The 27854-nt window shown below is 46.1% G+C and overlaps 1 protein-coding gene across 1 annotated transcript in view; it reads right to left on the bottom strand.

Moving 5' to 3' along the window:
* LOC119953891 (endothelial cell-selective adhesion molecule-like) overlaps positions 1-27477 on the bottom strand; it is a 148328-nt gene extending 120851 nt beyond the window's left edge. Inside the window, exon 1 of the mRNA XM_038778522.1 lies at positions 27188-27477. Coding sequence (XP_038634450.1) covers positions 27188-27233 — 46 coding nt within the window. The 5' untranslated portion in view covers positions 27234-27477. The remainder of the gene's footprint in view (positions 1-27187) is intronic.
* Between the last annotated feature and the right edge of the window lie 377 nt (positions 27478-27854).

Here is a 27854-nt window from a genome sequence, read left to right as displayed (position 1 = left end):
TGGTTGGTTGAGAGTCAAATTGTAAAGTGCCAGGCTATGTATAGCTCAATCCTGCTGCAGCAACTCGTCTAAACAAAGCGCATACCATGTAACGGGAGTTGAATGCCTATTGTTTCTCGGTGTGCAATCACTGGTAATATCACTGTTCTAATTATGTTACAGATTGTCATTTTTGGAACGGAACTGTCTGAACTAAAACGTACCCCCCTCCCCCCCCCCCCCCCCCTCCCCAATCATTAGTCAGGCTCCAACTGTCTGGGATAGTTCCTAAGAAAAGATCTAAACTTCCTGGCATTGTAAAGAGTAAACGGGTTCAAAGATAGCGAGTTAAAAGGAGTCACCATGATCACATTAACTCGATGAGGTCACATTGTTGGTTGTCATGTTACGGCCATCAAAGGCTGCTGTGCTTAACCTTCACCGACAACAGCAAAGGGCCATGTACGGTTGAGAAGAAGCATATGCAGCTGCTCCATTGTTTACGATCAGGACATTGCCATCTTCTAAATATCTGGCTCACATTCAGACTGAGATCCACTGGGGGAGTTGCTCATGATATTATGAGATTAGATCTGTCGGTGGAGTATGTGGCATCGGTCATTCCAAGGCATAAAGGCCAAAGAGCAAAATACACCCATAGGATCCATGCCGAAAGCCCATCCAGCTAGCTAGCATACCTGGAGAATTGCGAGCAGCCCTTGGCATGACACCACAGGAAAACCACAATGGTCTTGGAGGGAGTGAAGCTTAGATTTACTAGATCGATACCTGAGCATCAAGGTAGGAGGAGAGATTGAGCAAAATTACGTTAGAGGATGACAACAAAACCCAGAAAATGCTGGATATACACAGGTCTGACAGCACCAAAGAAACAATTAATGCTTCTTTAGAAGGGGCACACAGACTAGAAATGTTAACTACGTTTCTCGCTCCACATATGCTGCCAGACCCGCTGACTTTATCCAACATTTTCTGTTTTTCAGATTTCCAGGGGTGATTTGATCAATGTTTTCAAGGTATTGAATAGGGAAAATTGAGAGAAATTATTCACAGTAATTGGAGACCCTGGGACTAAAGTGAACGGTCTAAAAGTTAGGGAGTCAGAACACATGTGAAATATTACTTTTTTAATTTAAAGTACCCAATTCATTTTTCCCCCCAATTAAGGGGCAATTTCACGTGGCCAATTCACCTTCCCTGCACATCATTTGTGGGTGGGGAGGGGAGGGGGAAGACCCACACCGACAAAGGGAGAATGTGCAAAGTTAATGACCCAGGATCAAACTTGGGTCTTCGGGGCTATGAGGCAGCAGTGATAACCATTGTACCATCGTGTCGCCCTAGAACAAAGTGAATTAACCAATAATTCTTATAACACTACCCACAAGGTAAACACGAGCACGCATACACACGGAAGAATCAATGTTCCAGATGATGGCACACTTTTCTTCACAGCAAGCTGGCAGATTAAAGCCTTTGGTTTTCAACCTGTATTGTTCTTCTTTGTAGATTCAATCATTCAGGTACTCTGTAGTTTTAAAAAATCAGTACTCACAACCTTTCCTGGAGAGGCACATTAATTCTTATCAAATTGTGCTTTCAGTTTGTCCAGAGGCTTACTGGAGAGAGAGAGAGAGTCAGCCCTAATGGTAGCCTTCTAGAGAGTTAGTTGGATCTTTCTGGAAAGCGTTAGCTAGATCTTGTCACTGTGCTGCCAGAATCAAAACTGAAACCAACCTCAAACCTTGACTCTGAAAAGCAATCCAGTGAAATCATATCCAATCACCACCTGTTACCGGGCAGAGCACAGCCCTTCGGGCCAATTCATTTGCTCCTGATCAATCAATCAAACCGAGTCCCAACCCATCTCTGTCACTGATGTCGGCCAGTCTGCAGCTTCTGTTTCAACCAGCACAGCCTTCTCGAGTCTTCATGCCCGAATTCAAAACATAGGCTTTCTGCCGCAAAACGATATGTCCAATAATCACCAAAGATCAAAATAATAATAGCAAAAATAAAAGAAAAGGGAAATAAAGGAACAAACAAGCCAGACCTTTCAGAAGTGGAATTAGGAAACACTAAAAAGTGATGGCATGGTCATAATATCTTGACTGGTAAATCTAGAGGCCCAGGCTACTGTTCTGGGGTCGCAGGTTCAAATCTCCCCATGGCAGCTGGTGGAATTTAAATTCAATTAACAACTTTGGAATTGAAAGCTTATCTCAGTAATGATGACTACGACAACAATCATTGATTGTTGTAAAAGCCCATCTGGAATGTCTTTTAGGGAAGGAACTCTTCCACTTTTATCCAGTCTGACGTACATCTGGCTTCAGACACACAGCAACTTAAAAAGAAAATTCCAATTAAGAGGCAATTTTGTGTGGCCAGTCCACTTACCCCGTTTGGGTTGTGGGGGGTGAGACCCACGCAGACACGGGAGAACGTACAAACTCCACACTGACAGTGACCCAGGGCTGGGATCTAACATGTGTACTCAGCTCTATGAGGCAGCAGTGATAATCACTGTGCTCAACTTGATTGGCTCTTAACCACCCTCGGTTCAGTTCAAGGGCAATTAGGGCTGGGCAACAAATGCTGGCATTGCCTGTGACACAAACATCCCACAAAAGAAGACGACAAAATATTCATGTGAAGGGTGGCAGATATTTGGAACTCTTCTGCTAATTGCAGTGGTATTGCCACTGGATTAGTAATCCAGGGAGTGTTCGAATCCCACCACATTGTTGAAATTTGAACTCAATAGAAATCTGGAACTAGAAGTCTCATGGTGGCCAGGAAGGAGATCAGCTATCCTTATCTGATCTAGCCTATCCTTATCTGATCTAGCCTATATGTGACTGCAAACCTACAGCGATGCGGTTTACTCTCTGATGTGTTATCTGTGTTGGTCTAACATCAATTGCAACTGGATGCAGTGAAACGAGAAACAGGCTTCCGACACAGGAGATGGTCCAACACTGTTTTATTGAACCTGGTGATTGCTGTACATAATCTGCTGTGGGCTGACACTCTATTAACCTAACTGATAACCTCCTACTGGCTTGACCAGACTAGCTCTCTACCACATGGTGATGATGTTCACTGGCTTGTGTGCTGTGACTATCTCCTTAGCCGTGTCCTGTGAGAGAGGGAGGGTCTTAATGCCCTGTGGGCTTTATAGTGGTGGTGTCCTGTCTGGTGATTGGTTGTTCTGTGTCGTGTGTGTTCATTGGTTATCCTGTGTGTCAATCACTGCCTGTCTGCATCTCATGATTAACACGAGTGGATATTATGACACTCTTGACTGCCTTCAGTTCACAGCAATCAGGGCAATAAATGTAGGCCCCACCAGCGATGCCGATATCCCATGAACAAATATTTGTTTTTCAGAAATTGATGCTAAATAGACTGTTAATTTGAAAAACGGAGCTCGTCAGATTTTCGTTAACCAATGGCATAAGCGCCAAGGCCAGATATCTGAATCAGCCCCCAAATTCCTAATCAGTTATGGGGAACAGAGGAGAACAATACCAGACAACAGACATCGTCAGTCAGGGCATAGGCCATCAACGCAGATTTTTAGTTGTCCAGTATCTTCTTAAGTATATTATGTGACAGTTCTAATGCCAATTCAACACTTTCCTGGTCAAAAACATCTCTCTTCACCACAAGATATCGAAACCAAGCTACATCTCCAAGCCCCACCATAATGGTCCGAGGGCTCTCTGCTTCTTCCTGGATCAGAGGCCCAACTAGTCCCCACCCACCATCACCCTCCTCCGTCTAGCTAGCTGAATTTATGAATGACTTTTCTTTCTTTTTCACTCACTTCCTCAAAATACAAAAGGTGTTGCTATGGTTACCCACGAGACCTAAACTATGCCTTCCTTTTTGTGGGAGATGTGGAAACATTGCTCATTCTAGTCATACTTATGCCCCATCCACATGTTTTCCAATACATTGATGACTGTATGGGTGCTACTTCCTGCTCAGGCCATGAACTGAAAGATATCATGGGCTTTGTTTCCATTTTCCACCTTTCGACCCAGTCACTTGGTCCATCTCCAATTCCGTTCCTCAATGTCTCAGTATATTTATCAAAGTCCATGGTCTCCCAGGGATGCCATGGAGTACAGTTCCGCCATATTTATAAGGACTCTATTCTTCCAGTTTTTGCATCTGTTCAGATGATGCTACCTCCCATGCAAGTGCATGCGATATGTCTATCTTTTTCTTCAAAGATTCTCACCCAGTATGCCTGACAGGGGTCTCCAATTGTGTAACACCCACTTCCTGCACTTCTGCACTCATTCCTTCCCCTCCCTACCAGAATCATGACAGGGTCCCCCTTGCCCTCAACTTCCACATCACCAGCTTCCATATTAAACAGGTCATCCTCTGCCAATGATAATAATAGTTATTATTGTCACACATAGGCTTACATTAACACTGCAATGAAGTTACATTAATACTGCAATGAAGTTACTGTGAAAATCCCCTAGTCGCCACACTCCGGTGCCTGTTTGGATACACAGAGGGAGAATTCAGAATGTCCAATTCACCTAACAAGCACATTTTTCTGGACTTGTGGGAGGAAACCGGAGCACCAGGAAACCTACGTAGACATGGGGAGAACGTGCAGACTCCGCACAGACAACGACCCAAGAGGGAATCGATCCTGGGACCCTGGCGCTGTGAAGCAACAGTGCTAACCACGGTGCAACCTTGCTGCTGCCTCCAAACAGATCTGGCCTTTGAAAGAACCATTCCCACCAGGGTCCAGGTTTCAGTCATCCCAAACATTCCCTTGCTTTCCTATGGCACCTTTCCATGCAAGTCAAAGAGATGAAATTCCTGTCTTTTTTGCCTCTTCTTTCTTACTATTTAAGGCCCCAAACACTACTTCCAGAGTACTACATTTGCGGCTTATAATCGGATCTCAACACAGGAGACCAAATGCAGACTGGATCACTACTTTGTGTAAGACTTTTGTTCAGTTTGCAAGCAAGACCCTGAGCATCTTGTTGCTTGCCATTTCAATTTCCACCTCACTTCCAGTCAGACCTTTCTGCCCTTAGCCTATTGGAGTGTTCCAATTAAGATCAACACAAACTCATGGTCCAGCATCTAATCTTTGACTCGGCGCCCTAATAGCCTTCTGAACTCAATTTCAGATCATAACCTCTACTGCCTCTAGTTTCTTTCTTGTTTTACTGGTTTCTTTTACCCCCTTATATTTTATGTATTCCTTCACTTTAGCTGCATAGCAACCATCTGAATGAGTCACCCCTCACTTGGGGTAGCTTTTGGGCAGGATGTTTCAGCCTCGCCCGCCCGGCAACCAGAAGCTCCCGCCCAAGGTCAACGGACCTTTACATGGTCCACGTCCTGTCCATGGCAATCTTCCGGCGGGCACCGTTTCTTTACCATACCCAATATCATTCCTTTCTGCATTTTTTTTAAACCACAAGGATTTAAATTTAATCTCTCCTGCCTTCCAATTCATCACAGACCAGAGCTTCCTTTTTTATAACTATAGAACCCCTCAGCGCGGGAGGTCGTCATTCAGCCCATCAGGTCTACACCAACCCTCTGACGGAGCACCCCACCTAGGCCCACTCCCCCACCCTATCCCCGAAACCCCATAACACCACCCAACCTGCTTTTCACAGTAACTTCATTGCAGTGTTAATGTCAGCGTACTTGTGACAATAAAGATTATTATTATTATGTTTGGACTGTGGGAGGAATCCGGAGCACCCTGGAGGAAACCCACACAGCCATGCGGAAACGCCACACAGTCACCCAAGTCCGGAATTGAACCCAGGTCCCTGGGGTTAACCCCTTCCTCCTCACTCCCTTTTTTTCAATTAAGTGACTCCCCCCCCCCCCCCCCCCCCCCCCCCCCCCCCCGCCCTCCCTCAGTTCTGACGAGGAATCATCGACCCGCAACACTAACTCTTGCCCTACCCTGACCGCTGAGTATTTGTAATGTTTTCAGTTTTTACTTCAGGTTGCCAGCATCTGTAATATTTGGCTTTTGTGTTAGTGTACCTGAATCCCATAGCTTTTAAATAAGTAGCGAAAGCCTCCTTTACATTTCAACAGTAGTAACACTTACTTCATTAGCTTCCAAACCTCAGCAGACTGTGAAAGGCACAATATAAATGCAAGTGTTTCTTTGAAGTACTTCTTTGTTGAAAAACAGTTGTGATGCGAGATCCTCCAGCTAATTGAGCAGTGTCCACAACAATGAAGTCTTTTAGGGACCAGTTTACACTAAATTTCTAGCAGTCAGGCTGGTACTTTACAGAGTTGTTCCCCCAGTTCACAGTCCCAAGCTTTGCCTGGTCTTTGTGTTTTCACATATTACTGAAATGGTTGCCCAATGCCTCATGTCTGTTACCTGTTAAAATCCTCTAGAACTGGGCAAAGTTAGGCTTAACTGCTTTTGTTTCATGTGACAAAGTGACAAAATGAAAAGTTGACTAAATGGCGGGTTGATCATTTGGATTCAGGTTTGTACATTAGGCAGAAGAGAGAATCAAGAGAAGGGAATCAAGTTTCCTTCTTGCTTGTGTGATTGGCTTTGCGAGTGCTATTGGGACCAGAGGCTTTGTGCTGCTGTTCAGGGTGTGTATTGACTTTTCCAGTCTATTTTGACTGACTGGAGTCTCTGTTTCTTTTTGCAATGCAGGAAAAAAAAAGACTATTGTATCACCTCAAAGCACTGCTCTGGCACATTTCCCAGAGTAGAACAGGAATTACTTTGGCAGATTATAATCCAGGAAAGACTCAGGTTCAAACTATGCTCTACACAAAAAGGTGCTAGTATTGGCCTCAGTGCCTTTGAACTGAGTGAGGACAGAAGGGGAAAATAAGTACTCTATTTAAAAAAGTCTAAATTCAAAGTGTGCAATAAATAATTAGTTTATCAGCATAAACATTGCTAGAGTATTTCTGTTTAATTGGTTATATCAAATAATTCAAAGGATCTGAATAAAAATGAGGAACAGACTATTGTACAATTTTTCTAAATCTCACAATAGTCCCAAACTTTTGGCAAGCACTTAAGTTGCAGCAACATTGTACTATCTCTGCTGGGTTTGTGATGCAAACACTAGTCCTTGGAGGGTTAATGGAGGGGGCAGGCACTCCTTCGAGTGTCACTTTAATGCTCAGTAACATTATTTTTTGCTTCCTTTCTCTTGAATAAAATGCTGCCCCCTTGCCCTGGGGTCGTGAGAAAAACAGTGGGTAAGTTTCTCAACAGCAACACAGCTCACGTCCGTACAATAAGCAAACATACCAGTGTCAAGCCGAAACTTTCCATAATCTGTCACAAGTATGCGCTGTAGACATGCACAAACTAAGCTGTCCCTCACTCCAGCCATCCCAGAGGCTTATTACATTAGTTGAGGAGCACGAGGATTTTTCATGAGAAATAGTCCAACAGCACAGACAAAAACTCCAGCAGGTATACACAAATATAGGAAAACATCAATGGAAGAATGGGAATGATTAAGGACCAATAAAACAAGATCGACCAGTGAAGGCAGAGGGTATGGTTGATGTACTGAATAAGTACCATCGGTCTTCACTAGAGAAGCAGATGCTACAACCAACAGGATAGGGGGCACAAAAATGTTGGTGGGCCTCATATTAGTAAAGCCAATTGGTCCAGAAAGGATTAATCCTAAATGACGGAGGGAAGTGGAGGTTGGAATTGCAGAATGACTGGTCACAATATTCCAGAGGACTGGAGAATTTCAAATGTCACACTCACGTTAGAAAAACAAACAGGAGAGAGGGGTAAAACCAGCTACCACACAGCTACCAGGCAGCGTAATGCCCATTTAGGGCAAAACATTTTAGAGACAATAATCTGAAACAAAATTAATTGCCATCCGAAAATAAACATCAATATGAATTTATAAATGATGGTTGACGGGGTTGGTGAGGGTAGTGCGGTTCTGTGCAAGGACTTTTGAAAACCTACCACCCAACAGACTTGTTTGACATGGAATCTATTGGATTACTGGGACAGTGGCAGAGCGAATATAAAATTGGCAAAAGGGACACCGAGAATGATGGCGAATATTTGCTATTCAGACTGGAGGCAGGTGTACATTGTAGCCATGCTGGCCACGCAAAATGGACACTGAGCCAAACTAAAATGGAAGGCTGCTGAGAAACAGACAGTTCAGCCAGAACAGCAGTCTGCAAAGAGCAGTTTGCATTCTGCAGCAGCAGAAACCAGTTTGGGCTCAGGTGAAGAGACCTTAGCTAGGTGCAAATGGCAAAACGCTTTGCATGCTAATGAGGCCATCAGACTTGAACACCCACACAATAGATACATTTGGTTCTGAATGGACACATTCCAATCAAGACCCAGACATCGAGGCACCAGAAACCTCCGAACAAAAGGACATAAGAAACGCCCCCTCCATCACGGAGACCCCCTCGCATTGGGGAATTAATCCAGTATCGATAAGAAATTGATCCAATAGGTAGAGCCCGCCCGAGAAGAGGGAAGGACAACGGAACCCCTATAAAAGATAGGGACCTCGTGTTGTCCGGTCTGTTAAACCTGTGCTCCGGCCCCGACTGACACCTGGTATCCTGACTCCAGCCGTTGAGCACCAGCCGCCGAAACCGTAAGTTCAACGCTCGCTACGCGATCCAAGCCCACTAGACTCCCAAGTGCCAGAACACTTGCTGAAGGCTGCAGACAAAACCAGGACGAAGGCCTCGTTCTCTGACCTTGCCTGTTCCTGTTAGATAAGTATTCTGTTTGCTTATGTTTAGTTGTAGCTTAGTCTCTTAGTGTGTGTGCATGAGTATTTATTATTAACTGTATAATAAATATTGATCGTTTGAACTTGACTAATCGGTGTATCGTCTTTATTACTTTGAATTTGACCTTGGAATACTTGTGACGTTGCCTATACGGCAGCTGGCGACTCCAGAGCTTAAATAATTACATAGAACAGAGCCTAGCAGTGTTAAGCACACGTCGAACTCGGAGGCGTGTTAATACACTCCAATAAACGCGTTTTACGCCCATAGTAAAACGTGCAACATTTAGTGGCGACTCCGCCGGGACCCTGTTGCAAGTGGAAACACCACAGTGTCCAGGACCCTGAAATTTGAATTAGAACTCCAAATTGCAGAGAAAGAAAGAGATCACAAGTATTCAAGGTGTTCAAAATAATAAGCGAAATTCGGAAGTGTGTTTTAGTGCATGCGTACTAACAGGGCTGTAAGGTAAAACTGAAAGCTTTTTGTTGCGACAAACTTTCGGTAGTTTTGTAATCGGAAAATAGCGTAAGCCGTACCCTTTTCACGAAACACCACCCCAGCAACCCCCTGTTCCAAATTATAAAAAGAGAGTCAGAGGAAATGGCCATGCAGGCAATGGAACGTCTGATGGATCCAGCAAAGTTTGTGGTCGCAGCGACCAGCAGCAGTAGCAGAGTAGGCCAGTGTCCCACGTGGGAGCTGGAACTCCGCAAATATTTACAAGGAAAGGGATGGCCCCTTTGGAAAGAGTTTTGTGCAAATGAGGAGACAGGTCCCGGAAGTATAGGTCATACTTGGTGGGAGAACCTCTCTCAGATACACAAAAAGAGTTTAAGTAAAGCACGCAAGCCGATGGCGATTGTGTCCTGCTTGGCACAGTTGCGAGGCGCAGAGGAGGTCATCAGGACGCTCCGGGCAGATTTAGAGGAAAGGAACCGAATGAGTAAGGTCGATGTCAGGGACATCGAGAAAGAAAACCTGGAATTAAAAGGGAAGTTGGCAGAGAAGGGTAGAGAGGTGGATGATGCCAAGAGGGCTCACCAGTCTTGTCTAGCTCATCTGAACAGTTCCCAGACCCAGTATGAGAAAGCCTATCAGGACGTGCAACGTGCCGTTCTGATAAGACAGGAATCGGAAAAGCAGGTGGAGGCATTGCAGAGGCAATGTTCCGATCTCAAAGCAGCTTTGAGAGCACTCCATGCTGCAACAACCGAACAAAGACAAAGCACAGTTGACCACGCGAAATGCAGGAAACAGATTGCGGAACTGCAATCTCTGCTTTCGGTGCAGAATGGCTTCCAAAGCACCTTTGGAGCTCAGTTAGATGGGGAAAATGCCCCAGATTGGCAGGAATTAAGCGAGACAGCGCAGCGTTATGTTCAGGGAACATGTGCGCCCGCAGCTCAGCAGAAACGACAGGCACCCCAACCCCCCACAGCTCAGATCATAACCGCACCCATGAATCCCGTAACCACACAGAGGAAAGCCGAATCAGAAGGCGCCCCAGACATAACTTACACCACCCCTTTAACAGTAACCCAGCTAAGGGACGCTTGTGAAAAGATCACTCCGTTCCTCCCCACCGCAGACCCCCACCAGTTCTTTGCGAAAGTAAAACAGCAGGCTACCATGTACGGCCTGGATGAGAGAGAGCAGGTTAAGCTCACCGTGCTGAGCTTAGACCAGAGTGTAGTGGCAGCCCTCCCCGACCCACAAAACGTGGCAGGAGGCAGCCTAGAGGAGATGCACACTGCTATTTTAGATGCCATCGGGTACAATAGAGGTGACCCCGTAGAAGGCTTGAATAAGTGCAGGCAGAAGAGATCTGAACACCCCACAGCATTCGCCGGAAGGCTGTGGATTCACTTCAGCGCAGTTTTCGGACAGCTAGATAGAGCGCATTTAACCCGCGAAAACATGGTTAAATGGACGCGCACAATTATCTCACACGCAACAGAAGCAGGACAGAGCGCTTGCAATAATTACGACCCCTCAGAAGAGGCCCATAACGAGAAATGGGTCCTCAAAAGATTGTCCCGCGCTTGGGAGCAATCGCTTCAGGCAAAAGCAAAGGTTAGATCCCCAGAAGAGGCTCAGGCTGCTGCAGATATCCAAGCAGTCAGAGAGCACCAGAAGCCCGCATGGGTAAATGAAGGCAAGAGCAGCCCTCAACAGAAAGGACAGGAATGCTATAACTGTGGACAGTTAGGGCATTGGGCAAAAGAGTGTAATGCACCCCAGCGATCTCAGAGAGGCCAGCAGACAGGCACTCTGAACCGCAACAAAGCAAAACCAATCCACAATGTAGCAGCACAGTCAGGACCCACCAATGTGGACGAGACGAACTGACGGTGTTCGGGCTCCCCCACTTGGGTCTGTGACACACTATGGGACTCATCAGGGAGGCCCGTAGTCACGGCAAAAGTCAAAGGGAAGCCCATAGAGTTACTGTGGGACACAGGAGGATCCCGCACCACCATTAACTCCACAACCACGGCACACGCAGACACGTGGCCGACCACCTCCACCATCACACTTAGCGGGTTCACCGGACACTCGCAGCAGGGACATATCACAGCACCCGTAGCGATCCAGCTAGGGAACATTAGCACAAGGCACCCCGTAGTTTTAGTAAATCTTCCCCGGACAGCAGAGCACATCCTGGGGATAGATTTTATGAACGCCCACAGCTTGTCGTTCGACCCAGTGAACCAGTGTGTCTGGCGAATGGCGAGATCAGACAGAGCCCCAGCCACCCTCACAGTAGGAGACTACGCTAATCGGATTAGCGCAGTGGGAGAGTACTCATTCGACCTGACTACACTCCACACCGACCGACAAATTAAGGCCCTACTAAACAAACACAGGACAGCATTTGCAAGTCACCGTCATGACTGTGGCAGAATGACTGGACAAGTTCATGTTACCGGACAGGACCCCCGACCGCAAAAGCAATATAGATTTCCCCTCGAGGCAGAGGTGGAAATAGAAAAGGTTATAGGCAGCTTGTTGGACCAAGGTGTACTGAGAACGGTAGCCTCCACCAACAATGCCCCTATTTGGCCAGTGAGGAAGCCCGATGGATCATGGCGCCTGACCATCGATTATCGGGAACTCAACAAAGTAACCCCCGCAGTAGCCCCAACGGTAGCTACTAGTCCCGAGACCATGCTCAAGCAGGGTCTCAACGCCAAGTACTTCACGGTATTGGACATCAGTAATGGATTCTGGTCAATACCATTGGCAAAAGCGTGCCAATACAAATTCGCATTCACTTTCAAAACTCAGCAGTACACGTGGACATGCCTCCCACAAGGATTCCACAATTCCCCCTCCATTTTCCACCGACAGCTGGCAAGTGGATTAGAGAAATTTTCCCGACCCGATTGTCTGGTCCAGTATGTAGACGACCTACTACTGCAGACAGACACAAAGGCAGAGCACATTTCGCTTCTGGCCGAACTCCTGGAACTCTTAACTGAAATTGGCTGTAAAGTTAACCCGAAAAAGGCCCAAATATTGGAAAGTAAAGTGATGTATTTGGGATCAGTCATCACGCACGGCAAACGCGAGATCGAATTCAAAAGAATTGATTCGATCGTCAAATTGCCCCTTCCCCAGAATGTTTCAGCCCTCCGGTCGTTTTTAGGACTGGTTGGCTACTGTCGGAACCACATCGACGGATTCGCGACAAAAGCCGCCCCACTTTCAGACCTCCTTAAGAAAGGAGCCCCCTGGGAATGGCTTCCGCAGCATACAGGCGCTGTGGAAGAGTTGAAACGAGCCCTTAGTGCAGCACCCGCGCTGCTAGTCCCCGACCCACTTTCCCCTTTCGCAATAGAGGTAGCGAGCACCGATCTGACCCTCTCGGCCGTGTTGCTTCAGGAACGGCACGAGCAGCTAAGACCAGTGGCTTATGCCTCCCGACTGTTAGACCCGGTAGAACAAGGATTTTCAGCCTGTGAGAGGCACCTCCTTGCTGTCTTCTGGGCAGTACAGTATTTCTCATACATCACCGGACTCAACCCCATCACCATTCTAACCGAACACACACCCACACAGCTACTACTAGACGGTCGACTGAAGGACGGTTCAGTTAGCCAGATTAGGGCAGCTAGGTGGACCCTACTTTTACAAGGACGGGACATTACAGTGAAACGGACACGCACACACACATACTTAGCAGACAACCTCCAATACCCCGGACAGCCCCATGACTGTGAAATTGTAGCTCCCCTGCATAACACAGGACCCTTTTTAGCAAAAACACCCCCCAGGAAGATAGGGAACCCGAAACAAAGCCCCCAGCCCACAGACACGTGTGGACCCTTGAGGATTTATGTAGACGGTTCCTCCACAGTTTTAAATGGTGAGCGTATCACAGGATGCGGCATCTATGTAGAGGACGCGCAGGGGCGCGCTCTCGAAGAAATCGCTCTTAAGTTACCAGGTCACTTAGGCGCGCAGGCAGCAGAGCTAGCAGCCATAGCGTACATAGTGGACCACCCCGATTCTTTCCCCAGCCCAGCAGACATATATTCAGACAGCTTATATGTCTGCAATAGCCTGACAGATTTTCTGCCCCTGTGGAGGACACGAGGTTTTGTCTCCGCAGACGGGAAACCCCTTCCATCAGCCCCTCTACTCCAGCATATTTTAGCGAAAGCGAAGGACAGGACCTTCGGCATTATAAAAGTTCGCAGCCACCATAGGTCATCACCACCTGGAAATGTAAAAGCCGACGCGTTGGCTAAGGCAGGTTCCAGGAGAGGACACTTATGGACCCCCCCAGCTAGCGCACCAGCTAGCGCCCCTGTGAGCGCAGTCCAAGTCTCACAGACTGATATTAAAGATCTCGTGGCAGCACAAAAACAGGACGGAGACCTCAGGGAGGTTTTCAAGGGAAACTTTGTGCCTGCGTACGAGCACTTTAACCACGCACTGACCACACATGAGGGTGTGATCATTAAGGACCGACTTTATGTGGTCCCACAGCAGGACAGGAATCAGATGATTGCCTTGTTCCATGACGGACACGGGCATCAGGGAATTGATGCAACAACGAGGCACCTCAGGCAACTCTGTTGGTGGCCTGATCTCAGGAATGATGTAACGCACTACATTGAGAATTGCCTGATTTGTGCTCAGAATAACCCGGACAGGTATTCTAAGAAGGCACAACTTCGGCATACTCGCCCAGTTAACGGCCCTTGGACAAACCTCCAGGTCGACTTTATAGGTCCATTGCCCCCTTGTCGGAATGGCTATAAATACGTTCTGGTGGTGATAGACACCTTTACCAAGTGGGTAGAGGCATTTCCCTCACGAACAAATACAGCAAAGACAGCTGCAAAGATCCTGACCCACCACATCTTCACGAGATGGGGTTTACCCCGAAGTATCGATTCGGACCAGGGATCTCACTTTACAGGACGGGTCATGAGGAACGTCCTGACAATATTCGGAATCAAACAGAACTTCCACATTGCGTATCATCCACAGTCCAGCGGGATTGTGGAGCGCATGAATCGGACCCTAAAAACTACCCTTAGGAAAATGGTTCAAGAGAACAATTCCACATGGGATTCAGTGCTCCCCTTTGCACTTATGTTCATAAGGAACACTGTCTCCACATCGACAGGATACACACCACACACACTCATGACCGGACGCCCTATGAAAGGTACAGAATTCCTTTTAGGACTGGACATGACAAGCCCCGAAGTGACGGCCCTCACACATGAAAAGGCAGTTAAAGAACTAGTTGAGACTGTGAGGTCTGCACAGCTCGCAGCCGCAGTCCAGCTAGGGAAACGCCGACAGCAACGGACTGCCTGTTTCAATAAGACCGTACACACCACAGAATTCCAGGTTGGGCAACAGGTAATGTTATCTGTTTATAACCCCAGCAGTTTTTTGGCTCCAAAATATTCCGGTCCCTACTCAATTTCGGACAAAATTAGCCCCTCCGTTTACAGGATAAAGTATCCTAATGGGAAGACCGCGTGGTTCCATATAAACCAGTTAAAGGCATATGGAACACAGGCCAACCATGCCCACCATGTCCTGCTAGACGCAGCAGAACACTTCACCCCGCCCACCAGAGACACTTTTCCACCATCCCCCTCACAGACCAGTACATCAACGGACTCGCCCACGACTCCGCCCACAGACCACTACAGACCACGCCCCGACACGCCCACAAGCTGCCACAGCAGAGACAGTAGGACAGACACTGACTCTGAAGACAGCGACAGCACACAGCCATACAGTCCACACTGCACCACCTACGACCCCGACTCCAGTGACCCCATGGAAGTCACTTACCTTAAAAACCCAGAACCACCACCCGACCCCGACTACCCCGACAACACACTCGACGCTACACAATGGCACAGGGACAATTCCTACAGACTTGTCCGCAATGACGAGAGTGACCCCCGGTCACACAACTCCAAAATAGCATGCCTGATCCACACAAGGGTGTGGGATCCGGGAGAGCAGGACGACACGGTGTCTGACTCCCGACACGGCAACCCCTTTGTGACCCTGTTCACAGAGGCAGAATCAAAGTGAGGTGTCCAGATGATGTAAGATAGGAATCGTTTGAGGGAAACGATGTCCTTTCTGATGGAACCTGCACGTATGTTTGTCTTCGTTTTATGTTTGTTTGTTTTCAGGAATGTAAATGTTTCAGTTGGAGGATGGACATCTTCTTTTCAGCTGAAAAGATTGTGACCACCTCACATACACGTTAGCTTGTCTGCCGAAACTTTTGAGAACTTCGGTTTGATTGGAGATCCTTCCCAAAGTTGTAAGGCCACACGCCAAACAGCTTGTCCGCAGATATTTCTGAGAACTTCAGTTGTATCCTCTGGTGAACCGACACGGTTCACGACTTGTTCCCTGTTTTCAGAACGGAGCATCTTGGCTCCCTTGGTTTTTTAGGTGCCCCTCTATTCGGCGAAATAGAGGCTGCAAGTCATGGTTAACACATTCGTACCCGTTTTCTCCAGGTTACTCAGGCAGTGGACAAACGGCACTGAGGACCCGCCCTGTCTGAGAACCAACCCTTGGTCAGCCAAGCTCGGGTATGGCACAGCACGCCCTACCCGGGGATCCCATCCAACTCGTACCCGTAGCGGCCCATACGCAACTCATTCGGATGTTTCTTTCCAAATTTGTTTTCATTTTAGGTTAGGTAGCCCTTCGGCCGCCATCCCACATGCTATTTACATCCGGAAACATTCGGATGGTAAATCAGCAAAGCCTGCGAGACGGCTCGCAGAAGGAAGGATTGTTAGGTGTATGCTGGTCTTTAAATTCGCTTTTTGAAAAAAAAAATGAGGGGAGTCACAGGGTGTGACTTAGCCAGTCATTTTAAAGGGTCAATTGGGTTTTGAAAGACAGATACACTAACAAGTAAAGGTCTTAAACTGTGTATTGACAGATACTGTGCTTGATCCCAAAGGTTTCAAAGGACGAGACAGAGGTCGAAGCCAGGATTGTCAATACCGGAGGAAGAAGGAAGAGAAAGAAGAAGAACAGCAAAATGATGGAAGCCCACTTATTACTATTTAATGTCATATGTATATGTGTGGAAACAAGACACGTTTCCCCCACAACCCCCACCGTAAATGTTAGTACAACAAACCCCCAGTGCTCAGCTCTGATCAGCGAGGTTCAGACCTGGTGTACTAAATTCATGACGTGGTACTCCATGTCCTACATAATCGAATCACTGTTGGTGATTGCGATCCTCACCATCCTAGTGCAGACCCTCAGGTTGAGGAAATGGAAGAGGAGAGCCTCTCGTTCCAGCACCTCACCCATCTACAGAGTGCAATCCCCCATCTTCGGATTCCACCAAACCCCTCAACCCCTCACTGATTACAACACTCTGTAAATAAAATTCAGCCATGTATTATATTGTTCCATACTCGACTGCCGAGTTGGGAAGTGTTATGTTGTGGTGTGAATGGTTAAGATTTTAGAGTGATTAAATGTTTAAGTTAAGGTTAAGGTTAATAGTGATAGGTAGAGGTTCCCAATTGTAGTAATGCATGTCCCTTTGACATAGGGCCAAGTAGAAATGTTAGTTAAAAATTTTTTTTCTCTTCTTCCCATAGTTTAGAACAGAGTAGAACAGGAACTGGCAAGAGGTCAGAACACAAGGAGGCAAAGCACATAGGTGATCCTTCACAATAGTATGATTGTGAGGATCACAAGGAGGGAATGTAGCCATGCTGGCCACGCAAAATGGACACTGAGCCAAACTAAAATGGAAGGCTGCTGAGAAACAGACAGTTCAGCCAGAACAGCAGTCTGCAAAGAGCAGTTTGCATTCTGCAGCAGCAGAAACCAGTTTGGGCTCAGGTGAAGAGACCTTAGCTAGGTGCAAATGGCAAAACGCTTTGCATGCTAATGAGGCCATCAGACTTGAACACCCACACAATAGATACATTTGGTTCTGAATGGACACATTCCAATCAAGACCCAGACATCGAGGCACCAGAAACCTCCGAACAAAAGGACATAAGAAACGCCCCCTCCATCACGGAGACCCCCTCGCATTGGGGAATTAATCCAGTATCGATAAGAAATTGATCCAATAGGTAGAGCCCGCCCGAGAAGAGGGAAGGACAACGGAACCCCTATAAAAGATAGGGACCTCGTGTTGTCCGGTCTGTTAAACCTGTGCTCCGGCCCCGACTGACACCTGGTATCCTGACTCCAGCCGTTGAGCACCAGCCGCCGAAACCGTAAGTTCAACGCTCGCTACGCGATCCAAGCCCACTAGACTCCCAAGTGCCAGAACACTTGCTGAAGGCTGCAGACAAAACCAGGACGAAGGCCTCGTTCTCTGACCTTGCCTGTTCCTGTTAGATAAGTATTCTGTTTGCTTATGTTTAGTTGTAGCTTAGTCTCTTAGTGTGTGTGCATGAGTATTTATTATTAACTGTATAATAAATATTGATCGTTTGAACTTGACTAATCGGTGTATCGTCTTTATTACTTTGAATTTGACCTTGGAATACTTGTGACGTTGCCTATACGGCAGCTGGCGACTCCAGAGCTTAAATAATTACATAGAACAGAGCCTAGCAGTGTTAAGCACACGTCGAACTCGGAGGCGTGTTAATACACTCCAATAAACGCGTTTTACGCCCATAGTAAAACGTGCAACAACATTGACGTTCCCAAGAACGTCAGTATTGGGACCACACCTCTTGAATGTATATCAATGGATTTAGGTATACACACAGCGTAATGTCGAAGTTTGCAGATGACAGGATTACCACTACCGCACAGTTTAAAGGATATTAACGGACTTCACAAGGATATAAACAGACTGGTAATGACACATGACAGTTGAAATTTAATGTAGAGAAGTGTAAATAAAGTGATATTTTCCAGGAAGAAATTATTAATAAAAGGAAGAGGGTGCAGGAAACAAAAGACCGACGAGATTTGAAGGTGGTAGCACAAGTTGAGAAGGTTGTTAAAAAGGCAACTGGAATCCTTAGTTTATTAATAGAGCAATGGAATACAATAAAATGTTTGCGAGATATCTTCAGAAAACATGGTTAGGTCTCAGCTGGAGTATTGTGTTCAATTGTGTTAAATTCTGCACACTACAGTAAGGATGTGGCGTGGTTCTGAAGAGATTTAGGGGCCACATGAATGAGGAAATTCAGTTACATGGAGAGGCTAGAGATGGTTAAGAGGGGAATTGATAAAAAGGCACTCAAATTGATAGTACCATAGAAACCCTACAGTGCAGAATGTAATTCGGTCCATCAAGTCGGTACTAGCCCTCGAGCACCCTATCTACGCCCACTTCCCCCGCAGCCCCACCTAACCTCTAGACACCAAGGGGCAGTTTAGCATGACCAGTCCACCTAACCTGAACCCACGTAGACACCGAGAACGTGTAACCAGATAGTTACCCAAAGGTTAACTATCCTGGTCCCTGGCGCTGAGGCAGAGTGCCACCATGCTGCACTCCAGAGCAAAAGGGTTGATTTCAGCTGATTTACACAGCAGGTTGTTATCTGTTGCAATGCTCGAAAGGATGGTAAAAGCAGGTCCATCAGTCACTTTCAAAAGGGCATTGGATACATACACATGTTAAGGATGAATTTGCAGGGCAATGGGGAAAGAGCAGCAAGTGGAACTTGTTGGACAGCTCCAAAGAACTGGTACAAACCATCCTGCGCTGACTTATTGAATGCTTCAATTATAAAAAGGAGAGAAAAATAAGTACAAAATATTCAAATAAAACAAATACCTGGCAGTGTTCATGACCTCAGGATATCTGAAACACTTCACAGCCTTTGAAATATTTTTGAAGTGTGATGGAAGGAAGGGAATGAGTACCACAAGGTCTTCAAATGGCAATTGACTGGATAGATGGCCTGTTTAGTGGTGTTGAGCACAGGACAAACATTGATCAAGATATCAAAAGACCCCTGCCCCTCTTTGGATTATGGCACTTTGTTTTACAATCACCTGATAGCGCATCTCAGCCATCCCAATGTCAACTACTGCACTGGAATGTCATCTCAAGATTACCTGCTCAAATCCCTAAAATGGAGCCTGACCTGGAAGCAGACGGATGAGTCAGTGAGGAAAAGTTGAAAATCCTGACCTTTGTTTGGATGATGAAAAGTCAGCAAGAATTGCAGCAGTATCATCAAGGTAATTGGAAGGGGAGAAAGAGAATTGTATTTTCAAAATCGGATCGGAATACTGCTGAAAAAAAAGGTACTTTACCAAAGCTTTTCATCTTGCACTCATCAGGACATTGTAAGAATGCCTATGCAAGGGAAAACAACAAATTTATACTGTATGAGAACGTTGATTGGTAGAGGTGCTGCCATGGAGAATACACCAGTTAATGGTGATTGACTGTTAACTGCCAAACATTGTTTAGAATTTCGTAGCTTCCAGTACAGGCAAATGCACCCCTGCGAGTTTGACTGACAAAAAGATGTTTATCACACTTAAGTGATGTGAATTTCAGTGCCAGTGTGATGCTAGGTATGTACCTGTACGTACCAAGAACTGGCGGATCATATCAAACAGTATGTCCCTTCTGCAGTTCGTAATGGACGAGTTACAGACTGTATCCAACTACCCATGCGTACAAAACTCAAAACAGTCTAATATTAGATGCAATTCCATGATTGGATTCAAGAATTATTCTGACAACCAAGTTAAGATTGTTAGTCAAGCTCACAATGTGGCGCGTGACTGTACTGGAAGCTACATAATATATAGGGCCTTGTTCTTTTCAGACAAAGGACATAAAACAATGGGCAGCACAGTGGCTCAGTCATTAGCACTGTTACCTCACAGCTCCCTTGATCCGGGTTCAATTCCGACTCGGGTGACTGTCTGTGGAGTCTGCGATTTCTCCCCGTGTCTGAGTGGGTTTCCTCCGCATGCTCCAGTTTCCTCCCACAGTCCAAAGATGTGCAGGTTAGGTGGAGTGGCAGTGTTAAATTACCCCTTTTTTGTCCAAAGGTTAGGTGGGGTTACTGGGTTACAGTGATAGGATGGAGGCATGAGCTGTAGGGCCCTCTTTCCAAGGGCCAGTGCAGAATCGCCACCTTCTGCACTGCAAATTCTATGATTCTATGAGCATACAGAGTGTTTGTTCAGCAAAACATAATGAGTGAAAGCCATTTGCTGGTTTTTTCCTCAGGACAATTGCCCTAATGAGTGCAAGACAAAAAGCTTTGACAGAAGGTTTCTTTCTCTCTATCTCTCTCTCTCTTTCCCCCCCCCCCCCTCCCCCCCTCCCCCAACCATGGTATTACCATAACGATCAGCATTACAAGGGTTAATGTAGTACCATGAACTGTCACTAGAGGGAGCTGGCGATACTACTATATAAAGCAGTGATGCTAGACCTTAGGGGAAGAGTGTATGCAGGAGACAGCTGGAGAAGGTCATAAGAGCAGTTAGTGTGAGAAGGTTAGGTTATAGTTTATACCAGTAATAAGATTAGCAGTAGGCGAGTGTAGTTAAATATTATTGATCAATTCGTTATTCTCAAAGGACTAAGTGTTGAAACCCAGTTTTGTAGTGTAAACAAAATCATAGCTTTGTTTAAGTAAAAGCTATACTGTGGTTTTTGTGGAACACTACACCTACCACCCTAAATAAGCAACACAAAGAACACCACACCCCCAAGTTCTATACTACCAAATCACTAAAACAGGTTTTAATTTCCTGAATGTATACACCAGGCAAGGGTCCTAGGATATCAGGAAGTATTGGACATGTTCCTCACAATTTCCCATTATAACTAATGGGGTGATATCTTGAGGGTGCACCTAGAGTTCTCTGGTAGGAGCTCCCAGTTAACATAACTCCATTCTCAGAGCTCTGGAAGTAGGATTTTACGGCCTGGTTTACATTGTGTGCATCCAACTCAGTACCCCAGAATCCAAATCAGGGTGAGCGAAACAGAAATACTTTTCTCCTGTTTATATTATTTTCTTTTCAGGTTGGAAATAAAGAACAAGGTGAGGGCTGGAAACACTTGAAGAGAGAAAATCCCCAAGTTCAGTTCCTGTGTTGTACTGCATAGGGCGGGGGGAGGGGGGTACAGCAATTAGTTTGTAAAATGAGGGGAGCGTCTGCAAGAATTCTTCCTCCTAATCATGGTGTATTTCTATTGGACTGTTCTTGCTGCACCAAAAACAGTTGCCTCCGAAAATTTGTCCATGTGTATGGAGTCAGGAGGTACAAAGAAAATGGGAATAATTGTTATCAACAGCATCAGAAAGCTATTGTGCATTGCCATCAAAAGGAGGAGAACTCTACTTTAAATAGTCGTCAATGTGAATATATCTTAAGTAAATGCTCAGTCATGCACCCCCGACATCGAAACAAAATAGCCTCACAAAAAAATCCAAGTATGTTGTTCATTCCAGTGATGTCATACACTTGCTGTGATCCATCATATGCATCGCCAAACTAATGAAAAAATAATTCCACCCCTCCCCCTTAAGGCCATGCCTCTTTAAAAAAAAGGTACATCAGATTTTTCAAGTGTGAATAAAAAATAGAACAACACATCAGCAGGGCTGAAACTAATGGGATGCCAATGTGACCATCTTTCACTTTCTTCAGTTGTTATCTTCCTAGTAAAGTAAACTGGGCAATGGCATTTTATAGGATTCCTTTTGGTCTGTGTCATTGCTGTGCAATGAGGATTACACTAAAGAACGATCATTTATTCACTTTATCCAAATTTGACAAAGCAGCGATTGCATGGCCAGCATAAAGGAATGATTTACACGTCTATTTTCCATCTTTTCTGAAATATACAGACATTTAAGTAATTCTGATCTTATAGTCCTAGCTTTGGGATTATCTTCCCACAGAGAGAGCCTGTTGGAGCCTGAGAAAAAGAACCACCTCCGAGTGTGGCAAATGTTGTTGATACAAAATGGATTGCTACGGCTAGAGGAACTGGTGAAAAATCAGGGCCGGGATTCTCCCCTACCCGGCGGGGCGGGTGGTCCCGGCGTAGCGGAGTGGCGCCAACCGGCATCGGGCCTCCCCAAAGGTGCGGAATTCTCCGCACCTTTGGGGGCTAGGCCCGCGCCGGAGTGGTTGGCGCCACGCCGACTGATGCCAAAACCGGCGCCAACAGCCTTTGACGCCCGCCGCCCGGCGTCGGGGCTGGCCGAAAGGCCTTCGCCTGTTCGCACATGCGCTGGTGCGTCAGCACCGGCGCATGCGCGCTGGGGGATTCTCTTCCGCCTCCGCCATGGTGGAGGCCGTGGCGGCGGCGGAAGAAAAAGAGTGCCCCCATGGCACTGGCCCGCCCGCCGATCGGTGGGCCCTGATCGCGGGCCTGGCCATCGTGGGGGCACCCCCCCGGTGTCCGATCGCCCCGCTAAATTGCCCCTTAATTGGAACAATAAATTGGAACAATTAAAAAATGTTTTAAATAAAGTAATAAGGCCCAAAAACATTATTTCACATCTAGTGTCCTTCTCCAGCCCAATATTCATCTGAGGAGTTTGCATTCCTCCAAATCTGGTCTCTTGTACATTCCCCTCTTGCTCCCCCACTGTCTTCAGTCATCTCGGCGATAAGCACCAGGATCCCACCCTCCCCTTTCTATTCCTTTTAATAGTGTTTAAAATGAGTGTTTAATTTGCTGCCATTTCTCTTCCAAGAATGCCTTCCTTGAAGACATACTGCTTTTCTGACATAATTTCCATTTGACCACGTTCACCTTCATTGATGTTTGCAATTTAATATCTCACACATTTCTCCATTTTTAGTTCTGATGAAGAGCCAAATGGACATGAAACTTTAGCTCGGTTTTCTCTCCTTACAGATGCTGCCAGACCTGCTGAGATTTTCCAGCGTCCACTGTTCACGTTTCAGATTCCGTCATCCGCAGTATTTTGCTCATTTGAATCTAAATCATTGCCAAAGCATTTGGTCACTTGTCCTAATTTCCTCTCCTTGGGCTTGGTGTCAATTTTTACCTGATCGCATTCCAAAGTTGAGCACTTTGGAACATTTGTGTTAAAAAGGCGTTAGATAAGTACAGGTTGTATTAATGTTTCAATCTCTCTTTTGCATTAGAAGGCCCACGGTAGCATGGTGGTTAGCATCAATGCTTCACAGCTCCAGGGTCCCAGGTTCGATTCCCGGCTGGGTCACTGTCTGTGTGGAGTCTGCACGTCCTCCCCGTGTGTGCGTGGGTTTCCTCCGGGTGCTCCGGTTTCCTCCCACAGTCCAAAGATGTGCGGGTTAGGTGGATTGGCCATGCTAAATTGCCCGTAGTGTAAGGTTAATGGGGGGGGTTATGGGTATACGGGTTACGTGGGTTTAAGTAGGGTGATCATTGTTCGGCACAACATCGAGGGCCGAAGGGCCTGTTCTGTGCTGTACTGTTCTATGTTCTATGTTCTATGTTCTAAGGCTCTGAAAGCTTCGCTAGAGGTTGTACCATTGCTAACACTGCTATTAGCTCCTTCCCCTCCCAAAAGGAGAGACAGTACCTTAAACCGGAGGAGTAATGGGGTCAAATCCCATTATGGCAGCTAAAATTGAAAGTCTGTCTCAGTAAATGGTGACCATCCAACTTACACCGTGAACTATTAAACGCCACATCTGGCTCCCCTTCAGGGAAGGAAATCTGTCTTCCTTAGACCCACAGCAATGTGGTCGGCCTAGCAAGTCACTCAGTTCAAGGGCAATTAGGGATGGTCAATAAATGACACCCACTTGCCAGTGACACCCACATCTCATGAAAGAATAAATGAAATAAAAAACAAATTCTGTAGGATCCACCCTGTTGCAGCTTAGGAACATCATATGCAGTCAGGAGGCAAATCCTTCTCCAGACTGAATGAAATTACCTCAAAAACATACGAGATCTAGTTCAATGCTGGACTCTGTACAGCAGGTCAATGACATCCCGATCCAAGAAATACAAAGAGAGGTTATTTGTTCAATCTATTAGCTACCAAAAATTCAATGGACATGTACAGCCGGTCAATGACACCCAGATACAAGAAATAGGAGAGGTTATTTGCTAATTCTTTTCAACATCAGAAACTCAATGGCTGTGAAGCACGTTCACATAAGAGCTTATGGGGCAGGGGGGCTGGGGGAGTACTGTTCTTCATCAAGTAGTGCAATGGGATATTTTCATCCGCCTCAATATAACATGTTATCCTGAAAATGGACCTTCGTGCAGTGTAACGGTCACGCAGCAGCACCCTGAATATATCAATCAGGTTTCTGCTCTGGGCCTTGAACCCACTCTGACCTCTTGAGCCACAGTTAACATTAGATTTTTACTTTACTTCTTTGAGAATATCATTCTTGATGGCAAAGATCTTTTTCTTGTTACAGTGATGTCATGGTCATTGAAAAGATTCAGTAAACTTATGATGAGGAGATACTGCCATAACAGGCAGTGAAAATAAAAGAGATGCGTAGGGTCACCGTTCAATTTGTGAAGTGTATGGGTGCGCAGTACATTTTGCTGCCAAACAGAACATTCAAAACTTGGATCGTTTTGGAGCAGATGTACTATTAAAGTTAGTGCACCTACCTCTCCTTTAGAAGGACCAACCTCAGTTTTATGGTCCATCAACCTCACTACACAGTCTCTTAACCACCAGCTTCTTGAATATCTTGATGGCCTTATGAGTCAACAGTACTGCTGTGGCTCATTTGGAGATGCTTCCTCCTCTTCAGTCACAAGGTTTTAGATTCCATTCCAAAGTCTTCAACACAAAATCGAAGCCAACACAGATGGGCAGGTGCTTGAGGGAGCATCAGCTGTGGCTCAGGTGGCAGGACCTTTGCCTCTTAACCCCAATCTAAGTCCCAATCTAAGACTGGAGCATAACATCAAGGCAGGTACTCCGATATAGTATGAAGTTACTCCTGCCTTTTGGAGTGGGCATTAAAGCAGAGCATGGTGTCCCCATCAAGCTGGTGTGAATTGGTGCCCCAGGACCTTTTAAGGAAGAGCGAGGGAACTAGCCCTGGTGTCCTGGCCAATATTTATCCCTCAATAAACCAACACAAAAACTGATTATCTGCTCATTATCATGTTGTTGTTTGTGGGATCTTGCTATGTACACATTGGCTGCCACATCTCTGACTACACTTTCAAGTACTTTTGGACTTCTTCAAAGTCATGAAAGGCACTATATGAACAGAAAAACATTCCTTCTTCCAAGGACCACTTCACATTTATGCAAATATCAAGACAAATTAAGACCTACAAATTATCCCAAAGGAACTTCTAAAACCTGATACAACTGTGGCAGGCAACCATGCAGGGGGTAGCATAGTAGTTAGCACAGTTGCTTCACAGCTCCAGGGTGCCAGGTTCGATTCCTGGCTTGGGTCACCGTCTGTGCAGAGTCTGCACGTTCTCCCCGTGTGTGCGTGGCTTTCCTCCAGGTGCTGCGGTTTCCTCCCACAGTCCAAAGATGTGCGGGTTAGGTGGGTTGGCCATGCTAAATTGCCCTTAGTGTCCAAAAAGTGGGGTTACTGGGTTACGGGGATAGAGTGGCGGTGTGGGCTTGGGTAGGGTGCTCTTTCCCAAGGGCCGGTGCAGACTCGATGGGCTGAATGGCCTCCTTCAGCTCTGTAAATTCTATGAAATCCACTTGCTCGTCCAATATTCAAGGAGCGACCTTTATTGTCAGTAACTAAAGATCTCCTGTATCTAGAATGGTGCAAACTCACAAACTGCTTTCCAGCAGCAGGAGTCAAACACTGGGACGGTAGCAATCAGAAGCTGCTTAGATCCAAAGCACATACGATTAACAGGCTACCGGGAGGGGAACTGTTCCTGATAAAAAGGGGTATTCATAGAATTTACAGATCAGAAGGAGGTCACTCGGCCCATCGAGTCTGCGCCAGCCCCTGGAAAGAATACCCCATTCAAGCCCACACCTCCACCCTATACTGTAACCCAGTAACTCACGTAACCTTTTTTGTTCACAGCTATGCTTCGACTTTTTAAACAAAGTTTAAAAAACGTGCATTATGCATACATTTGAAAAACGGCGAATTTCTTAAGATTCCGCATCGCCCCGCAGTACCTCGAAAACAAAATCATCCTTTTGTTCAAATTACTTCCTATAATCATAGAATCGCAGTGCAGAAGGCGGCCATTCGGCCCCTCGGGTCTGCTCAACTTTGGTCTCCACCCAAACTCCTAATCATAACCATAGCTCGAATAAATGACAGGTACGACTTTCACACACACAACAACAAAAAAACCCACAATGGAGCTGTCAGGTTGGTGAATTCTCACCTCCCAAGACAAATTGTCTCGCTCACTTGTGGGTTGGGAGTAAAAGAAAAGTAACTGTGGTGTGAATTTTTGGCGCGCGATGGAATGTGAAAACATCCGAAAAACAAATTGTCTGTGATCAAGGTGTTCGTTGTCTCACTGTGGATGGAATCAGCCAGATAAACAAGCATCAGCCATTCTGGTCAATTCCACCTGCATTCTCTCATTTCAACCCTAAACACTCAAGATTACTAGGCTGGATTTTTTTTTGTGGTAAGCAAATACACTCGGGTACTCCGGTGGTTTCTTTTAAAATCTCTCCCAAAGTTATTCCGATGATTTATTTTAAAATCTCTCCCAAAATTATTTTGAGATGAAATTTAACTGCAGTAATAATTGGGGTATGCTTTCTGTACACAACATCGGTGTTGTAATTTAAACGGAGATGCTGGAAGTAAAAGGCATTTGCCCGTTAAATTATAGGCACAAGAATGTTTAAACTCGTTTAGCACAAATAAAACATGTTTCTATAAATAAAACACCCACGTCCCATAATAGAATAAAATGCATTCTTACCGTTAACCAACAATGAAGCCCAAAGTGTGAATTTCACCGCATTCATATTGCTTAATGTTCAACTAAACCAGCAGTCCCCGGATTAGTTTCCCTAGAAAGTAATCTCTTGGACTGAGAAGCTTGCAAACAGCCGACTTGTATTAATTATTTCAGGCCAGGGACCGACTGCACTGATGCGCTTGTGTAAATCTATTCTGACCGGCGGAGGCTGTGCACAGCCATCCGCAACATTCAGCGCTGTTTTATCCTGGCCCTGAAGCACTTGCAGGTCTCTCCGATCCCTGGGAGCCGCCTGTCAATCAAACACACGCCTACCTACCTGCCTGCCGGTCTGACAGTCTGACGGCAGGTCCCGCCCAGCCACAGCACTTCCCAATCCTCCACCAGTATTTTGCATGAGGCAGCCTGATTGGCTGCCACGGCCTGTCAATCAAACTGCACCTGCAGAAGGTCCTGGACAAAAGGATTGAAGTAGGTAACCCCGCCCTGCCAATTAGTTAATTAGAAATGGACTCCTATGCAGTGGCCTCATCCTAGCGAAGTGTATTCCAGGCAACTTCAATGTACTAACGGTTATTATTATTCAAGAGTCTTTCCAATTAAATTTGGAGTCAGTCAGGGTTGCCCTTCCCCCCCCCCCAACCAAAATTAGACAGTTCCAGTGTTG

The sequence above is a fragment of the Scyliorhinus canicula genome, chromosome 19 (genome assembly GCF_902713615.1).
Source record: "Scyliorhinus canicula chromosome 19, sScyCan1.1, whole genome shotgun sequence".
Taxonomy (NCBI): domain Eukaryota; kingdom Metazoa; phylum Chordata; class Chondrichthyes; order Carcharhiniformes; family Scyliorhinidae; genus Scyliorhinus; species Scyliorhinus canicula.
The sequence above is the reverse complement of the archived record's forward strand: the minus strand, read 5'-3'. Positions and strand labels throughout refer to the sequence as shown.